This window comes from Nyctereutes procyonoides, unplaced genomic scaffold (assembly GCF_905146905.1).
Source record: "Nyctereutes procyonoides isolate TBG_1078 unplaced genomic scaffold, NYPRO_anot_genome, whole genome shotgun sequence".
In the NCBI taxonomy this organism is placed as follows: domain Eukaryota; kingdom Metazoa; phylum Chordata; class Mammalia; order Carnivora; family Canidae; genus Nyctereutes; species Nyctereutes procyonoides.
In genome coordinates this window covers 37,932,998-37,947,897 of record NW_026575125.1, presented here as the reverse complement: position 1 = coordinate 37,947,897, position 14,900 = coordinate 37,932,998, and the positions used below count along the sequence as shown (strand labels likewise).

Here is a 14,900-nt window from a genome sequence, read left to right as displayed (position 1 = left end):
TTTTACATCATGAAAGAAAAAAAAAAACATGCCACTTGGTTGATAAAACTAAGGCTCAGAGAGCTTAAGTAACCTGCTCAAGATCTCATAGTACTTAGGAGGCAGAAGCAGAATTCAAACCTTTTCCTGCCCTTTTCTCTTTCCACTCCATCCATTGTCTGGGGTGGTGGGAGGCAGAGGGGAAGCAAGGATCACATCCGGATGCCCCCCGAATCTCTAGCCCTTAGCGGACTGACACAATGTTTTCTTAAATGAATGAACAAATTGCCGAGTGAGCCCAGTGATGCCCACCATGTGTCACTTTCTCTTCCTTAATACTGTTGGTGACCACATAGACTTAAGACATTCAAAATAGAACATAGTGCCCTGTTTTTGAAAAATTAAAATGAAATGGCAAGTGAAAGCAGTAGCTCACAGGGTCTTTGAATGAAGGGATGGGAGCCTCTTTTACTTCCCTTCTTTCTTCATTTGCCCTTTTGTCTTTCTCTTCCGTAGGATGAAGAAACTTTGTGAGCTCTATGCAAAAGTCCTGGGTTCCCAAGAAGCTTTGCAGGTAAGACTGCATTTCATCTCTTTCCCAAGAGAGAGACCCCTGGTTTTGTCCTCAAGGGGGTCCCAGGGATAGGCTCATGCAAGTAGGGTTCTAGAGCTCATGTTTTCTCTGACATATTCTCAGAGGGGCCTACTGAGGGCTGGTCAACTTACAAGCTATCCCAAAGAACATAGGTCTTGGTTGCAGCTGTGGCAGCTCAAGAATCCCACAACATCGGAGCACCTGGGAGGCTTGGTCGGTTAGGTGTCTGCCTACCACTCAGGTCATGATCCCAGGGTCCTGGGATCAAGTCCTACATTGGGTCCCTGATTAACAGGGTGTCTGCTTCTCCCTCTCTCCCTGCCCCTTCCCCCTGCTTGCTCTTGCACTCTCGCTCTCTCTCAAAATAAATAAATTAATAAAAAATTAAAAAAAAAAGAATCCTGCAACACTCTTGTATTGCTGGTGATGCTACACTTGTCCCTGAGTTCAGAGCTTTTCCTGGAGTGGAACATTAGGCCACTGCACTCCCACCTCTGTCAGAGGGCAAAAGAGTAAAGCTTCTGCTACCCCTGGTGAGACCCCGGATCCTAGCAGCCAGTATGGGAAGGCAAAGAGTTTTCTCTCACCAATCTTATAAAACGATGAGATTTGCATGTTTACATTGTTGATGTAACATATAAGCATTCCCTAACACCCACCCCACTGTACACCCTCTCAGAGGTAAAAATCGGGTGGCCTGTTCCTCTCCTGCACATCCCTTTTTCCTTTGTTTTACCCTTGAGCATTAGGGGTGTGACTGGCTCAGGTTGAGCCCTGCCATCTGAGTTTCGCAGATACCTTCAGAAGTAGCCTGAGGATGAGGACACTGTGATCTGCCAGTTACACGAGTAGTAGCCCCCACCCCACCCAGGTGGTTAAAGGCAGGATGGGGTGGGATCGACGGGTGGGGTGGGAGGGACATTGGCGACCGTCAGAGAGCCCAGTGCACCCCTCACCAGCAGACATAATCACCCCACCTCGTCCATATTTAAAGCAATGAATTCGTGTTCTTGTTACATGCACCAGACTGCTGGGGTTTCAACATTTGAACATGGATTAAATCACCTTTTGAAAGCGATTATTAAATCCTGTTATCCATGAAGCATTTTGAAGACAAGGGAGACCCACGGACAAATGAGCGGTTAAAGCATGAGAAAAATCTAATGAGGGAGCTAAGAGTGTTTAACTTGTTAAGCCTCTTAAATCCAAATCGTTGCAGTGCCCATCACGACCTAGTTGAGCAGCTACATGGCTTAATCTTATTACTCCCACACTTAGCTTGCTCAGCTTCACAGTAGCTTGCTCCCTCCCATTCAGATCGTTGTAGCTTTTCAGTGTGTCATCTAGGCTCATTCTTTTAAAGCAAGATACCCTGCCCCACAGACCCATCCCCCCCATTGCACATGATGTAGGTGAACTTGAGGATTTTTGGAGTTCCTTTTCAGCAAATGAATGAGAGTGACTGATTGCTCTGGAGAGATGCATAAGAATAATGAAGAATGTGTTTTGTTTCATTTTTCTGTGTGTGCTTTTATAGACCCTTCAGCAAGTTTAAATATAAGCATAGCCTAGATCTCGGCTCAAGGAGAGTGCAAGTGGAATAGCAAAACTATAAATATACACACACCAAAATAAAATCAGTTCACATCTGTTAAAAATGACTATTTTTTCTGTTTTTTTTCCCCAAAGATTTTATTTGTTTATTAGAGAGAGAGTGTGCGAGCCAAGCAGGGGGAGGGGCAGGGAAAGGGAGAGGGAAAAGCAGACTCCCGGCTGAGCAGAGAGCCAGATCCTGGACTGGATCGCAGGACCTCAGGAACAGGACCTGAGCCAAAGGCAGGTGCTTAACCTACTCAGCCACCCAGGTGCCCCTGGTTTTTCTGTTTTAAAAATGCTGTTCTGGATACTTCACCCTGGGAAATACTCAAGCTTTCTTGTTCTGTTCTGAGACATTCTCAGGCTGAAGCAGGGTGTCACTGAGATCCCTCCAGCAACCTGTAAGATGGTTGTTTGGGGAACCCCAGTTGGAGGGGAAAGAGGTTGTTGCTCTCAAATTCCAAAACAGCTGAGCCTTTTTAATGTGGGAAAATCTCTTTTTCAAAGAAGAATGTGGATGATTCACTGAGGTTGATAAAAATTATCTGGTCCTTTCCTTGTTTGCTCCTGGCACCAAGAGAAGCACTTGTTTTATTCTTGCTTCAGCGTTTATCATGTGGAAAGAAGCAAGCCCAAGGAGTAGGGAAAGGGGAAAGATGAAGTCCACCCTCTCTCCTGAGTGGCTGGAAACAGCCAGGGACAAGGGCTCCCAAAGTGGTTGTTGCCCTCAGATGCAGAGGGAAGAGGGCTTCACATGAGATGTGGCAAGACCACCAGTGACCGGGACCCACTGACACCCCTCAAGTAGGGCCTTGTGCTTTGAAAATAGGATGCATTTCACACAACTGTCTAACATGCCTTATGTGACTGCATGCTTTTTAGACAAAACATTTTTTCAATATCTGTTTTTAAGTTGACATTTTTCTCTTAAAACTTGCTATGTTGATTTTTGTTTCAATATAAAACTAAATGATAAAGCTTATTTTAGTTACCTTTTTAAAGATTATTTATTTATTTTTTTGACAGAGAGAGAGAGAGGGAGATAGAGAGAGAACACAAGCAGGGGGAGCGGCAGGCAGAGGGAGAGGGAGAAGCAGGCTTCTCCCCTGTGGGGAGCCTGCTTCTCCCTCTGCCTATGTCTCTGCCTCTCTCTGTGTGTCTCTCATGAATAAATAAAATAATCCTTAAAAAATGGTAATACCAGCTAAAAAGTGGAATGAGACAACTGTAGTTCATCAATGGTTCCTGAGACATGAATGAACCAAGTGAGAGAACTTTCTCCAGTAAAAAGTTCTTTGAAGTTTCTTACCAAGGACATTTACTTGCCTAAAGTAATATCCAGCTAATAATAAGGGTCTATTTAAGACGTATATTGGTTCTTTAATATGAAGCCCACCAGGCTGTGTTTGATTTATTCTATACTGGATACCTTCATTTGCATCTCTTTTGAGTTTTTGTCATTCTCTCTTGTAGCCCGTACACTACGAAGAGAAGAACTGGTGCGAGGAGCAGTACTCCGGGGGCTGCTACACCACCTACTTTCCCCCTGGGATCATGACTCAATATGGAAGGTAGAGTAAAATCATGTCAAGCTCTTATTGAAATTCCCTGAACCTGAATCCAAACTCTAAATGAATTCATGGAGCTCTTCTCCCTCTTTTTTATATTTTTTTTGTAAATACAAAAAGAAGAAAGAAAGAAAGAAAGAAAGAAAGAAAGAAAGAAAGAAAGAAAGTTAGGAAGGAAGGAAGGAAGGAAGGAAGAAAGGAAAGAAAAGAAAGGGAGGGAGGAAAGAAAGAAAGAAGTCCCCAATTTCCTTTATATCTTGTGAATTTCCAGAGTGAAGTCTTTATAATTCTGCACCATGATGGGTGCCTTGCACTCTGAATTCTTCTGAAGGAACAATCCCAATCAATATAACCCACAAAGGTTGCCACATAAGAATAGGAATTTAGGTAGTCAGAGGGTTTGCTTATATTGTCAGAAGAATTATCTTTATAGTGAGTTCAGAGCTTAGTAAAATTTCCTTAAAATGAAATTGTAGGGGCACTGGGTGGCTCAGTGGGTTAAGCGTCCAACTCTTGGTTTTAGCTCAGGTTGTGATCTCATGGGTTGTGAGATTGAGTCCCATGTTGGGCTCTGCACTCAGTGTAGAGTCTGCTTGAGACTCTCTCTCTCCCCCCTCTCCCTCTACCCCTTCCCTCACTCTCATGCGTTCTCTCTATCAAATAAATAAATCTTTAAAAAAAAAGAACTGTACAAGAGCCTGGGTGGCTCAGTCAGGTAAGTGTCTGCCTTCTGCTCAGGTCAAGATCTTCGAGTTCTGCGTAGCAGAGATTCTGCTTTTCCCTCTCCTTTGCCCATCCCCCATGCTTGTGCATGCTCTCATAAATAAATAAATAAATAAATAAATAAATAAATAAATAAATAAATAACTGTAGAAGTGTCAACATGGGTATAGTATTAAAAAGCAATCCTCAGGGCACCTGGGTGGCTCAGTGGTTGAGTGTCTGTCTTTAGGTCAGGGCATGATCCGGGGGTCCTGGGATCAAGTCTCATATCAGACTCCCCACAGGGAGCCTGCTTCTCCCTCTGCCTATGTCTCTGCCTCTCTCTGTGTGTCTCTCATGAGTAAATAATTGAAATCTCTTTTTAAAAAAGCAATCCTCAAGTCAGAATTTCTTAGAAATTTATTACTAAAGACACTGACCTCCCAAACATGTATCTTTGAAAATATCAGGATAATAAGGCTCTATTTCAGACATATAGTGGTTCTTCAATATGAATTCTAGACTGGGAGTCCAGGGACTTGGGTACAGTCCTGATTCTACCAATAACCAACTTTGTCATCCTGGACAGGTTGCTTCTCTCTGGACTTCATTTTCTTTAGCAAATGTATGAGAAAGCACAAGATGGCATACAAAGGATAATAATCAGTATGTTAATGACAACATGAGGGTTTTTATTTTTATTTATTTATTTAATTTTTAAAGACTTTATTCATGAGAGACATGAGAGAGAGAGAGAGAGAGAGAGAGAGAGAGAGAGAGAGAGAGGCAGAGACACAGGCAGAGGGAGAAGCAGGCTCCATGCAGGGAGCCTGACATGGGACTTGATCCTGAGTCTCCAGGATCATGCCCTGGGCTGAAGGCAGGTACCAAACTGCTGAGCCATCCAGGGATCCCCAACATGAGGGTTTTTAAATAAAGATTTTATTTATTTAGAGAGAACATGAGCATGGGGAGGAGCAGAGGGAGTGGGAGAAACCTCAAGCTGACTCCGTGCTGAGCTCAGAGCCTGACATGGGGCTCAGTCTCATGACCCTGAGATTACAACCTGAGCCAAAACCAAGAGTCAGATGCTTAACCGACTGAGCCACCGTGGTGCCCCGAGGGTTTTTTTTTTGAAATGCTTTTTCTGAGATATAATTCACATATGATACAGTTCACCCAAAGTGCACAATTCAATGGCTTTTAGCATTAACAACATTGTGCATCCAAGTAGGACTCATTGGTGTTTAGATAATTGTGTTTGATGACAACAACAAGGCATGAATTGATGATCTAGCTGTAATTGTTATGACCATTATAGTAATACTAAGCCAAACAATAATTTAATGCCAACAGGTCAATCTAAATAAAATAGGAAATGTAGGGTAGTGAGGAAAAGTCTGTTGGGAGTATGCAATAAAAAGAAAGTATGGGTGAATATAGGTGGATGATCAGTCTGTCCACAAAAATCAGTCGTAAGAAGGATTAAAACCTGCTTGTCAGAAGATACACAATGATTTTGGTGAACACTTTCCTTATCTTCCTGAAGATGGCAAAATACCATGTAACAGAACATTCTGGGACTAAAGAGCACCACCCGATTGGCTCCTGGGTCATTAAGCTCATTTTGGGATATGCTGATTATAGAATACGTCCATAGTAATTGCTTCATTCGGGACTTATTGGCTAAGTGCCAACCCTTAGCCAAGCATTGTGCTGGAAACTTCCATACTGAGAAAATTCCTCCCTGCTACGAAGGAGCTAACACCGTGAAGATGCTGGGGTGGGGGTGGGAAGAGAGGCCAGCAAACATGGACTCTAATGTGCTCTGGTAAGTACACCAATAGATGGGCATACAGATGCCATGGGGACCGGGGAGGGATGCTGGGCTAGCCTCACCAAGAGAAATCGAAGAAGGCTGCATAAGACACATACCACCTGAGGAGTGTAGAAGGCAGAGAAAGGTATTGGAGAATGCACCGTGGGCACATGGAACATTACGAACTTGAAATCCTTCAAGTTTATGGGATGTCTGGGGGAAAGTTCTGCATGACTGGGCTCTGGCTAATGCTGGGGATTGAATGGACAATCAGAAAGGTAAATAGGATCCTTTGCCTCATGTAACACATTCAGGAATACAAAACTTACCCTTTCAACAAAGAAAAGCCAGTCGGAGCAATCCTTTTGGGTTTTGGCTTTGCAATGCGATTGGATTTCTGACCACGGAATAGCAAGTTTCATGCTCAATTCCTTAAGGTTTTGCAAGAAAATGTCTATCAGGTACTGGGATGGTGGGGAGCAAAAAAGAGATTCCCCTGCATCGGCCTGACGCTGGCCACATGACAGAAGCAATATAAACCCTATCGTATGGGGCGTTGGTGGTGACATGGTAATGCCCTGGTTTCATCTTTATTTCTCCCCAAGGACATATGTCAGGCTTTGTATCACCAGCTTCAATTTGTAGGGTAGGAACTAAGCTCAGCATATCTTGGTGACATAACTCCTGGACTGAGCAAGGACCGGCTGCCACAGGGCTGCCCTTGACCCTTCAGGTTCATGACATTTGAGGTACCGCAAAAAGTGTTACTTTCACGGCCCTGAAAATACAGAGAAAATGCTCTGTTTCCAGATGAAGACAAAGGACAGTATTGATGGTGCCTTAGTTAAGAAATAAACATACACTTCTTAAGGAATTTAACTTCTGTGTGTACAGAAAAACTAATTGTAGTGATTAAGCAGTGAAACACATAAAGAAATATTTTACTCCATCAAGCCATGAGAAATAATACATGGAAATCTCCTTTTTGCAAATATATACTGTCTGCTCACTTGCTTGCAAAAGAGGAGGCAGGGATTTTTCTTCTCTAGCTGTTGGACATTTTTCCCCCCAAGGGAAAATTTACACATGACAAGTTGTGGAAAAATATCTCTGTCTGAAACTGATTCTGAGTTTTTACATTTTTATGTTCCAATTGTTTGCATAACTAGTTCTCTATACCTTTATTTTCTTATCTAATGTTTAATTCTAGGCTTTGGCCAGGCCTTCCAGAGGTTTCCATTTTGGTTTTAGTTCCCTCGATTTGCAGAAAGTGAACATGCACAGGCACCTGGGTGGCTCAGTGGGTTAAGTGCCTACTCTTGATTTTGGGCCAGCGTCATGCGGTAGAGCCCCGCGTGAGGGAATTAGGGCAGAGTCTGCTTAAGATTCTCTCTCTTCCTTTCCCTCTGCCCCCTGCCCCTGCTAGCACTCTCTTTCACTAGATAGATAGATGATAGATAGATAGATAGATAGATAGATAGATAGATAGATAGATAGAATCTTATAAGAAAAAAGCCCTCATTTGATGAAAGCAACATTTGATGAACTTGGAGAAAGCAAATTTACCTTCTTTTGCATGGCATCCTTCCTGAATACCCCTAGGCTCTCCAGGCCATGCTGACTATGGATCATTCCAGATTATTACATGTATTTTTGGCAGTCTATAATATCTTCCCTTCTATTTTCCATCCCTTTTTAATTCTGAATGGCTACAGTGAGGCCCAGTAAAGGAGAAGCCACCAGTTGAAGCAAGCCCATTTGTTTTTCTGATAAAAAGTTTGGCGGTGTCTGTTCAGTGGTGACCAAGATAGAGCTTGGGTGTTCACTCCAGACATCCGCATCCCTTACTTGATATAAAGGAAACCTGAGATAAGATGAATAATGACATGGTAACAGTGTTTCCCTTATGGTATTTTTGTCAGGGCAACAACAAACCACCCCTCTTAGAAGCCAAGTGCAGTCCATTTCTGTCCCTTTATATAGCTTTTGGGCACTCTTTGCTAACTAGTGGTGATGGTACATAAGGCAAAGCACAGAGGATAAAACAGAGACCTTGACATCTGCTAGACCTAGTTCAAATCCTAGCTCTGCTATTTTCTAGAAGTGGCTCTTGACAAGTCAGCACACATTTCTTTGAGCTGGTTTCCTCATGTGTAAAATGAGATAATGATAATAGTAGCTATGCCATGGAGCTCCTTAAAAAGATTAAATAATTTGATAGAGGGAGGAAGAGTAACTAAGTGGTTAAGACTGTGGGTGCTTGGAGTGCCCTGGGGGGCTCAGTCAGTTAAGCATCCAACTCTTGACTTCGGCTCAGGTCATGATCTCATGGTTTGCGGGGTCGAGCCCCACGTTGGGCTCCACACTCAGCAGGGAGTCTGCTTGAAGATTCTCTCCCTCTGCCCCTCCCCGACTCATGCTCTCTCTCTCTCTCTCTCTCTCTCTCTCTCTCTCTCTCTCTCAAATAAATAAATCTTAAAAAACAAAGGACTGTGGGTGCTGGAGTCAAATGGCCTGGATTCAAATACCAGCTCTGCCACTTACTAGCCACGACCTAGAGTGAATGACTATCTTTGTTGTTGATTAGATTCCCCAGGAAGCAGAGTCCGAAACACAGATTAGCACATAGGATATGTACTCGAGACAACCCTTGGTGTGAATACTTGTGGAGGTGGGAGGAAGGAAGTAAGAGTGGGCAGAGGGAGGAGTTAGACTGTGATGTACTTCCAGGGAAGGCCTCCACTGACCCCATAGGGAGTTCTGGAGCTAGGATGGCCCTTAAGGGTTGTTCCAAGTTGGAACATGGGGGTCTAAACCTTTATCACCCCATGATGATTAGTCATTGAATGCTCCTGCCTCTGGAAGAAGGCATGATCTTGAGGTGAGGCCATTTTCTTCAGCAGAGACAATCTCCAGAGAGGACTGACATTGAGGACATCTTCTGGCAGCACTCCCAGTAGCTGAGAACAAATCTTTCATTCTTGAAGGGGGGGTCTTGACAGTGCATCACAACATCACAGCCCCTGTAGCTCCATATTCTCATCTACAAAATGGGGTTAATACAGCACTGACCTCATAAGGTTGTGGTGAGGATTAATGCTCTTCGAAGAGTGCTCAGCATCCAACAAATGCTAACTGTTAATTTAATGCAGCAAAACTCTTAACAAGGATAGAGGTAAGCACTCAGTGAGTAGTAGTTTTTGTTTGTTTAAGATTTATTTATTTATTTATTTGAAAGAGAGAGAGAGAGAGAGGAGAGAGAGAGAGAAAGCACAGGGTGAGAAGGAGTCAGATCCACAGATTTGTTACCTGTCACTGATGGAAAAGTCCTTAGAAATCATTGCACCATGCCCTCTAAGAGATGGGGGATCCAGAGCTCAGTGAGAGGAATTGATTTGCCAGTTCATTGGTGGAATAACCAGGTAGGGAACTGGGGCATGTATCACCATGCTTAGAGCTGGTGAGCCATAAAAGGAACTAGACATGACCAGGCCCAAGTACTCCCTCATTTCACATAGTTGAAGCAAATACATACTCCACTGATGTCAGTCCCTATCCTGTAAGCACTTGGTGCAGAGGCCAACTTCAGCTTTTATTCCTTGTCTGTGACAAGGATCATGCAAGAACTGGAGGAACCTATAAACACTATTCCAGAATTGCCAACATACTCCTGATAATTTAGTATCAGAGGAATCCGACCAGACTTGGTCTTTGTAGGAAGGCTCTTTTCTCACCCTCTGAGACTGACCACTTTTACCTCTTTGCTTTTGTTTCCAGGGTTCTACGACAGCCTGTGGGCAGGATTTATTTTGCAGGCACGGAGACTGCCACCCACTGGAGTGGCTACATGGAGGGCGCTGTGGAGGCTGGAGAGAGAGCGGCCCGAGAGGTAAGACCTCGGGTCATAGACTGTGGGGAAAAAGGCAACGCATGGGCCCTACAAGCAGGTCAAAGATGTCTGAGATCCTGGAGGCCAACTCCTGAAGACCTATGAAACACCATTTTAATAGTACTCTCAGGTGCAACAAACACTTTAACCCAAAAGTAATGATGAAAATACCTACCTATCATGTCACCCAAGGTAAAAAGACCCCATGGGACAAAAGATTCCTGTAGATATACTTGAGAGATAACCTAGGTCTAATATTATAGAACCAAACATGTTTTTATTATGATTCAGGATTCATTTATATGTTTCCTGACAATCCCTATGATCTCATTCCTATTGAGGCATGCTCACAACTACTAAAATCTTTGGCGAGCCTAAAGGTTGGAGGCTCTTAAATGTTATGGATGAAAGACCTTTTAGAGCCTTTTAAAGATTGAATGGACTACGTTGGCTTTTCCCCTCATGTTTTTAAGGGATATCCTAAGAGGTCATCAGTTAGTCCTTTATTTAAAGAGCAGATGAGCTGGAAATGGTGCCACTTTTGTTATTCACCAAAATACTCTTTTCAGATCCTGCATGCCATGGGGAAGATCCCAGAGGATGAAATCTGGCAGTCAGAACCAGAATCAGTGGTAGGTTATATTTTATTTCATGAATTTAAATCTCTTTTCTCTAAAAACAATTATTTGCAGAAAAAAAAACCACTTGTAATATTTACATACCTTTCTCTGATTCAACGAATGCATGTTTAAAAAGATACCTGGGTATCTCACTCATTAAGCATCCCACTCTTGATTTCAGCTGAGGTCATGATCTCAGGGTCGTGAGATCGAGCCCTGCATCCGGCTCTCGCTGGGTGTGGAGCCTGCTCAAGATTCTCTCTCTCCTTCTCCGTCTGTCTCTCTCTCTCTCTCTCAAAAAAAAAAAAAGGAAATTCTTTTTTTGTTAAATATCTTTTAAAATTAAAAGATACCGTGAGTTAGGACAGAGATGGGAGATTTAAAAGAAATTGATAAATCTATAGACTGCCATATTCATTGCAGATTATTATGAAAATATACAATTTTTTATTTTGGTCAGAGAGTTCTAGAACATATGAAGAACTCAATAAATGCCTCCTGAATAAATCTCTAACCTGGTGATTACCAACAGGGGGTAGGAAATGAAAGGAAGCTATGTCAGCATCCCCTGTCTAGGGAACCAGGGGTGAAATGAAATGGAGCAGATTTAGATTAGAAAAGCATTTTCAATATACACACTACTATTTTTGTAATAAAACTTCAGGAAGCTTTCCTGATTGGAAGGAAGGACACACAGAGGATAGAGTGAAATGCATTGCAGAGGACAAGAGTCAAAAAGGTCAAAGTTATTCCTTTATCAATGTGAAGTCCATAAGAATAGCCCTGCCAGTCCAAGTCATTGTCTTGTGCTTCTGTCAGTTGTGGGACTGAGGGATGAGTAGACCATGGATTCATTCAAGTCAACAAATATTATTTATTTATTTATTTATTTATTTATTTATTTATACGATTTTATTGATTTGAGAGAAAGAGAGAGAGAGCATGAGCATGAAGAGTGGGGAGAAGCAGAGTGGGAGGGAGAAGCAGACACCCCACTGAGAGGAGAGCCTGATGCAGGACTCAATTCCAGGACCATGAGATCATGACCTGAACCAAAGGCAAGTGCTTAACTGACTGAGCCACCCAGGCGCCCCATCAACTCAACAAATATTTACTGTGCACCTACTCTGATCAGCCACCATGTTAAGGGCAGTGTTTTCACAGAGCAACAACATGTGAAGAGGACATATGATAACCAGAAAGTACAGGTGTCATGAAGAAGACTTGCCAAGGGTGTAAAAAGAAGAGGCCATCTTGGCCTGAGGGCAAAGGAAAGGCTCCCCCAGGAGTCAGGATTAGCTAAGTCAAGGGCCTAGTGGGGAATGGGGATGAATGCCATGAGCAGCAGGTACACTCTATTTAATGGCCTTGAGGTGGGCAAGAGTAGATCATGTTCAAAGAACTGGAGGAAACAAAGGATTTCTGGAGCAAAGTGGGTAAAGCCCTATACTGATACTGAATGTTCTCTGAACCCAGGATGTCCCTGCGCAGCCCATCACCACGACCTTCTTGGAGAGACATTTGCCCTCTGTGCCAGGCCTGCTGAGGCTGATCGGATTGACCGCCATCTTTTCTGCAACTGCTCTTGGCATCCTGGCACACAAAAGGGGTCTGCTTGTGCGGGTCTAAAGAGAAAGCATCTGTAACTACACCTTCTTCTTACTCTATCTGGTGTGTGGGTTTGGGGAAGGAATTGCAGTAAGGTTCCAAGAGGACATCGCGACTGTAGAATGAGGTGAGGAGCATGAAGATAAGTCAGACTTTCCACCACAGGAAACATAGTATGTCCTGTGCCGCTTGGCCCCTGCATATTGTCCCTTACCTAGCTTTGCGCTCTGTCTTGCCCATTTCCCAGAATCTTTACCATAGTTAAGCAAGCTCTCACTGTCCCACGACGCACCTTGCCCACGCACAAAAAAAACTAGTTTTTTTCCCCCACCTTTGTGGCTCTGTGCTTGTCCTTTCTCTTACATGTAACATCCTCTGTGTCCAAGTTCTCCCCACTTGTCCTTAGAATCCTGTATTGTGATAGCTGGGCCTTGAAGAACATCTAGTCTTCACCTTCTCTTGTAGTGTTGATCAAGCCAAGGCCAGGAGAGGTGGAACTTAATTGCCCAAGTCCACAATAAGACACTGATATTTAGAGGACTAGAACACAGGTCACAGGTCCATTGCCTCTCCCGCCCCACAGGATGTATGCCTCAACCCCCTTCTTCCACTCTCTGCCATAGTCACCGATGGTGTCCCTTTGTGTGGGTTTACTCTGCACTAGGTTGTTATGTGCTACTCAGTATATATCTGTAAGTCTTATTGTCCTGTGCAATGTCAGCTGAAGCTGATTTTAATTTCTTTCAGGATAGGAATCTTGTCTTTTCTTCCTTTTGTATCCTCCCATTATGTCTGGATACAAAGGTCATTCATTACACACTAGCAAGTAAAAATAAAGTGGATTGACCAGATGTCTGTCGTCTTTTCTTTTTTGGGTAATGACTTTGAAGGTTTTCACAGATCAAATCAATACCCAGGTTTATTTTCTTTTTATTTATTTATTTATTTATTTATTTATTTATTTATTTATTTATTTTTAAGACCCAGTTTTAGACATATAATTGTGGCTTTAAAGCATTCAGTCAGAATTTCCTCAAAGCCCAGATGATGCGTACATTTTGACTGCGTGATCCATCATAGCTGATGCATGTGTGAGCACTTGGTAAATGATTTATAATGATATGATAAAGATGCTAAAAGACAGAGTGTCTTCCTTTCGCCCCCCTCAAAAAACCTGTCAAAATAATTGACATATTAATAAGATGCTTTAACTATTAAGATAATTATAATATTTCAGTTGACTCTTCATATTCTTTATCAATACAAAGCTTTTTACTAGGTACACTCATTAATTTAAAATTACAGTTTCACGGTACATTAAATCCTATTTAAACTACTTTTTAAATGATATCATCATTTCAAAGTATTCATACCTCTCAACTCCCAAGGTCAGTTATTGTCAAAGTATATTTTAAATCCATAAATGCCCATTCTCATACTGTCCTTTAGAAAATGAAGCTTATTATTCTTAGCATAAATGAAACTTGAGAAATCTCCACAATTAATCAGTAACAGTGTAGAGTATCTGATTTTACAGTGACATTTACATTCATGAGTTTATAGGACTTTAGAGACTAAATGAGGAAGTTAAAGAACCCACTAAGACTTTGTATGTGATCATCTTGGTTTTTGAATCTGTCAAAAAATGTAATGTACTTGGCATAGAGATATCTTCTTGAGTATGCTTCCTTCCAAAAAAGTTCCCCCCCCAAATTTGTCACATTAATAACTCCAGCATATCCATTAAGAAAGAATCAAATAGGGAAATGCAAATCAAAACCACAGTGAGATACCACCTCATGTCTGTTAAAATGACTTACCATCAAAAAGACAAGAGATGCGGTGCTTGGGTAGCTCAGTTGGTTAAGCGTCCAGCTCTTGATTTTGGCTCAGATCATGATCTCAGGGTCATGGAATCGAACCCCATGTATGGCTCTGTGCTGAGTGTGGAGCCTGCTTGAGATTCTCTCTCTCCCTCTTCCTCTGCCCCGCCCCTAGCCCCACCAACACTCACTTATGCACATGTGCTCTCTCTTTCTCTCTTAAAAAAAAAGGACAAGAGATAACAAATATTGGTGAGGATATGGAGGAAAGGGAACCTTTGTGCACCTTTGGTGGGAATGTGAATTGGTGCAGCCATCATGGAGAACAGTATGGATGCTCCTCAAAAAATTAAAAATAGAACTGCCATATGATCCAGCAACGCCACTTCTGGGAATATACCCAAAGAAAATGAAAACACCACGTCAAAGAGATATCTGCACCCCCATGTTGACTGCAGCATTATTGACAATAGCCAAGGCATGGAAACAAGCTAAGTGCCCACTGATGGCTGAATAGATAAAGAAATGCTGGCATTTGTATACACAATGGAATATGATTCAGCCCTAGGAAAGGGGGAAATCTTGGTATTTGTGACATGGCTGGACTTTGAGAGCATTATGCTAAGAGAAATAAATCAGACAGAAAAAGACAAATACTGTATGATCTCACTTATATGTGGATTCTAAAAACAAAACAACAA

At 42.5% G+C, this 14,900-nt stretch overlaps 1 protein-coding gene across 1 annotated transcript in view; it reads left to right on the top strand.

The window, feature by feature from the left end:
- The window catches only part of MAOB (monoamine oxidase B), a 117,581-nt gene extending 104,354 nt beyond the window's left edge, over positions 1-13,227 (top strand). The window contains exons 11-15 of the mRNA XM_055338702.1: positions 496-553; positions 3,644-3,741; positions 10,037-10,148; positions 10,718-10,780; positions 12,245-13,227. Of these exons, the coding sequence (XP_055194677.1) occupies positions 496-553; positions 3,644-3,741; positions 10,037-10,148; positions 10,718-10,780; positions 12,245-12,397 (484 nt within the window). The 3' untranslated portion in view covers positions 12,398-13,227. The remainder of the gene's footprint in view (positions 1-495; positions 554-3,643; positions 3,742-10,036; positions 10,149-10,717; positions 10,781-12,244) is intronic.
- The last annotated feature ends 1,673 nt before the right edge of the window (positions 13,228-14,900 follow it).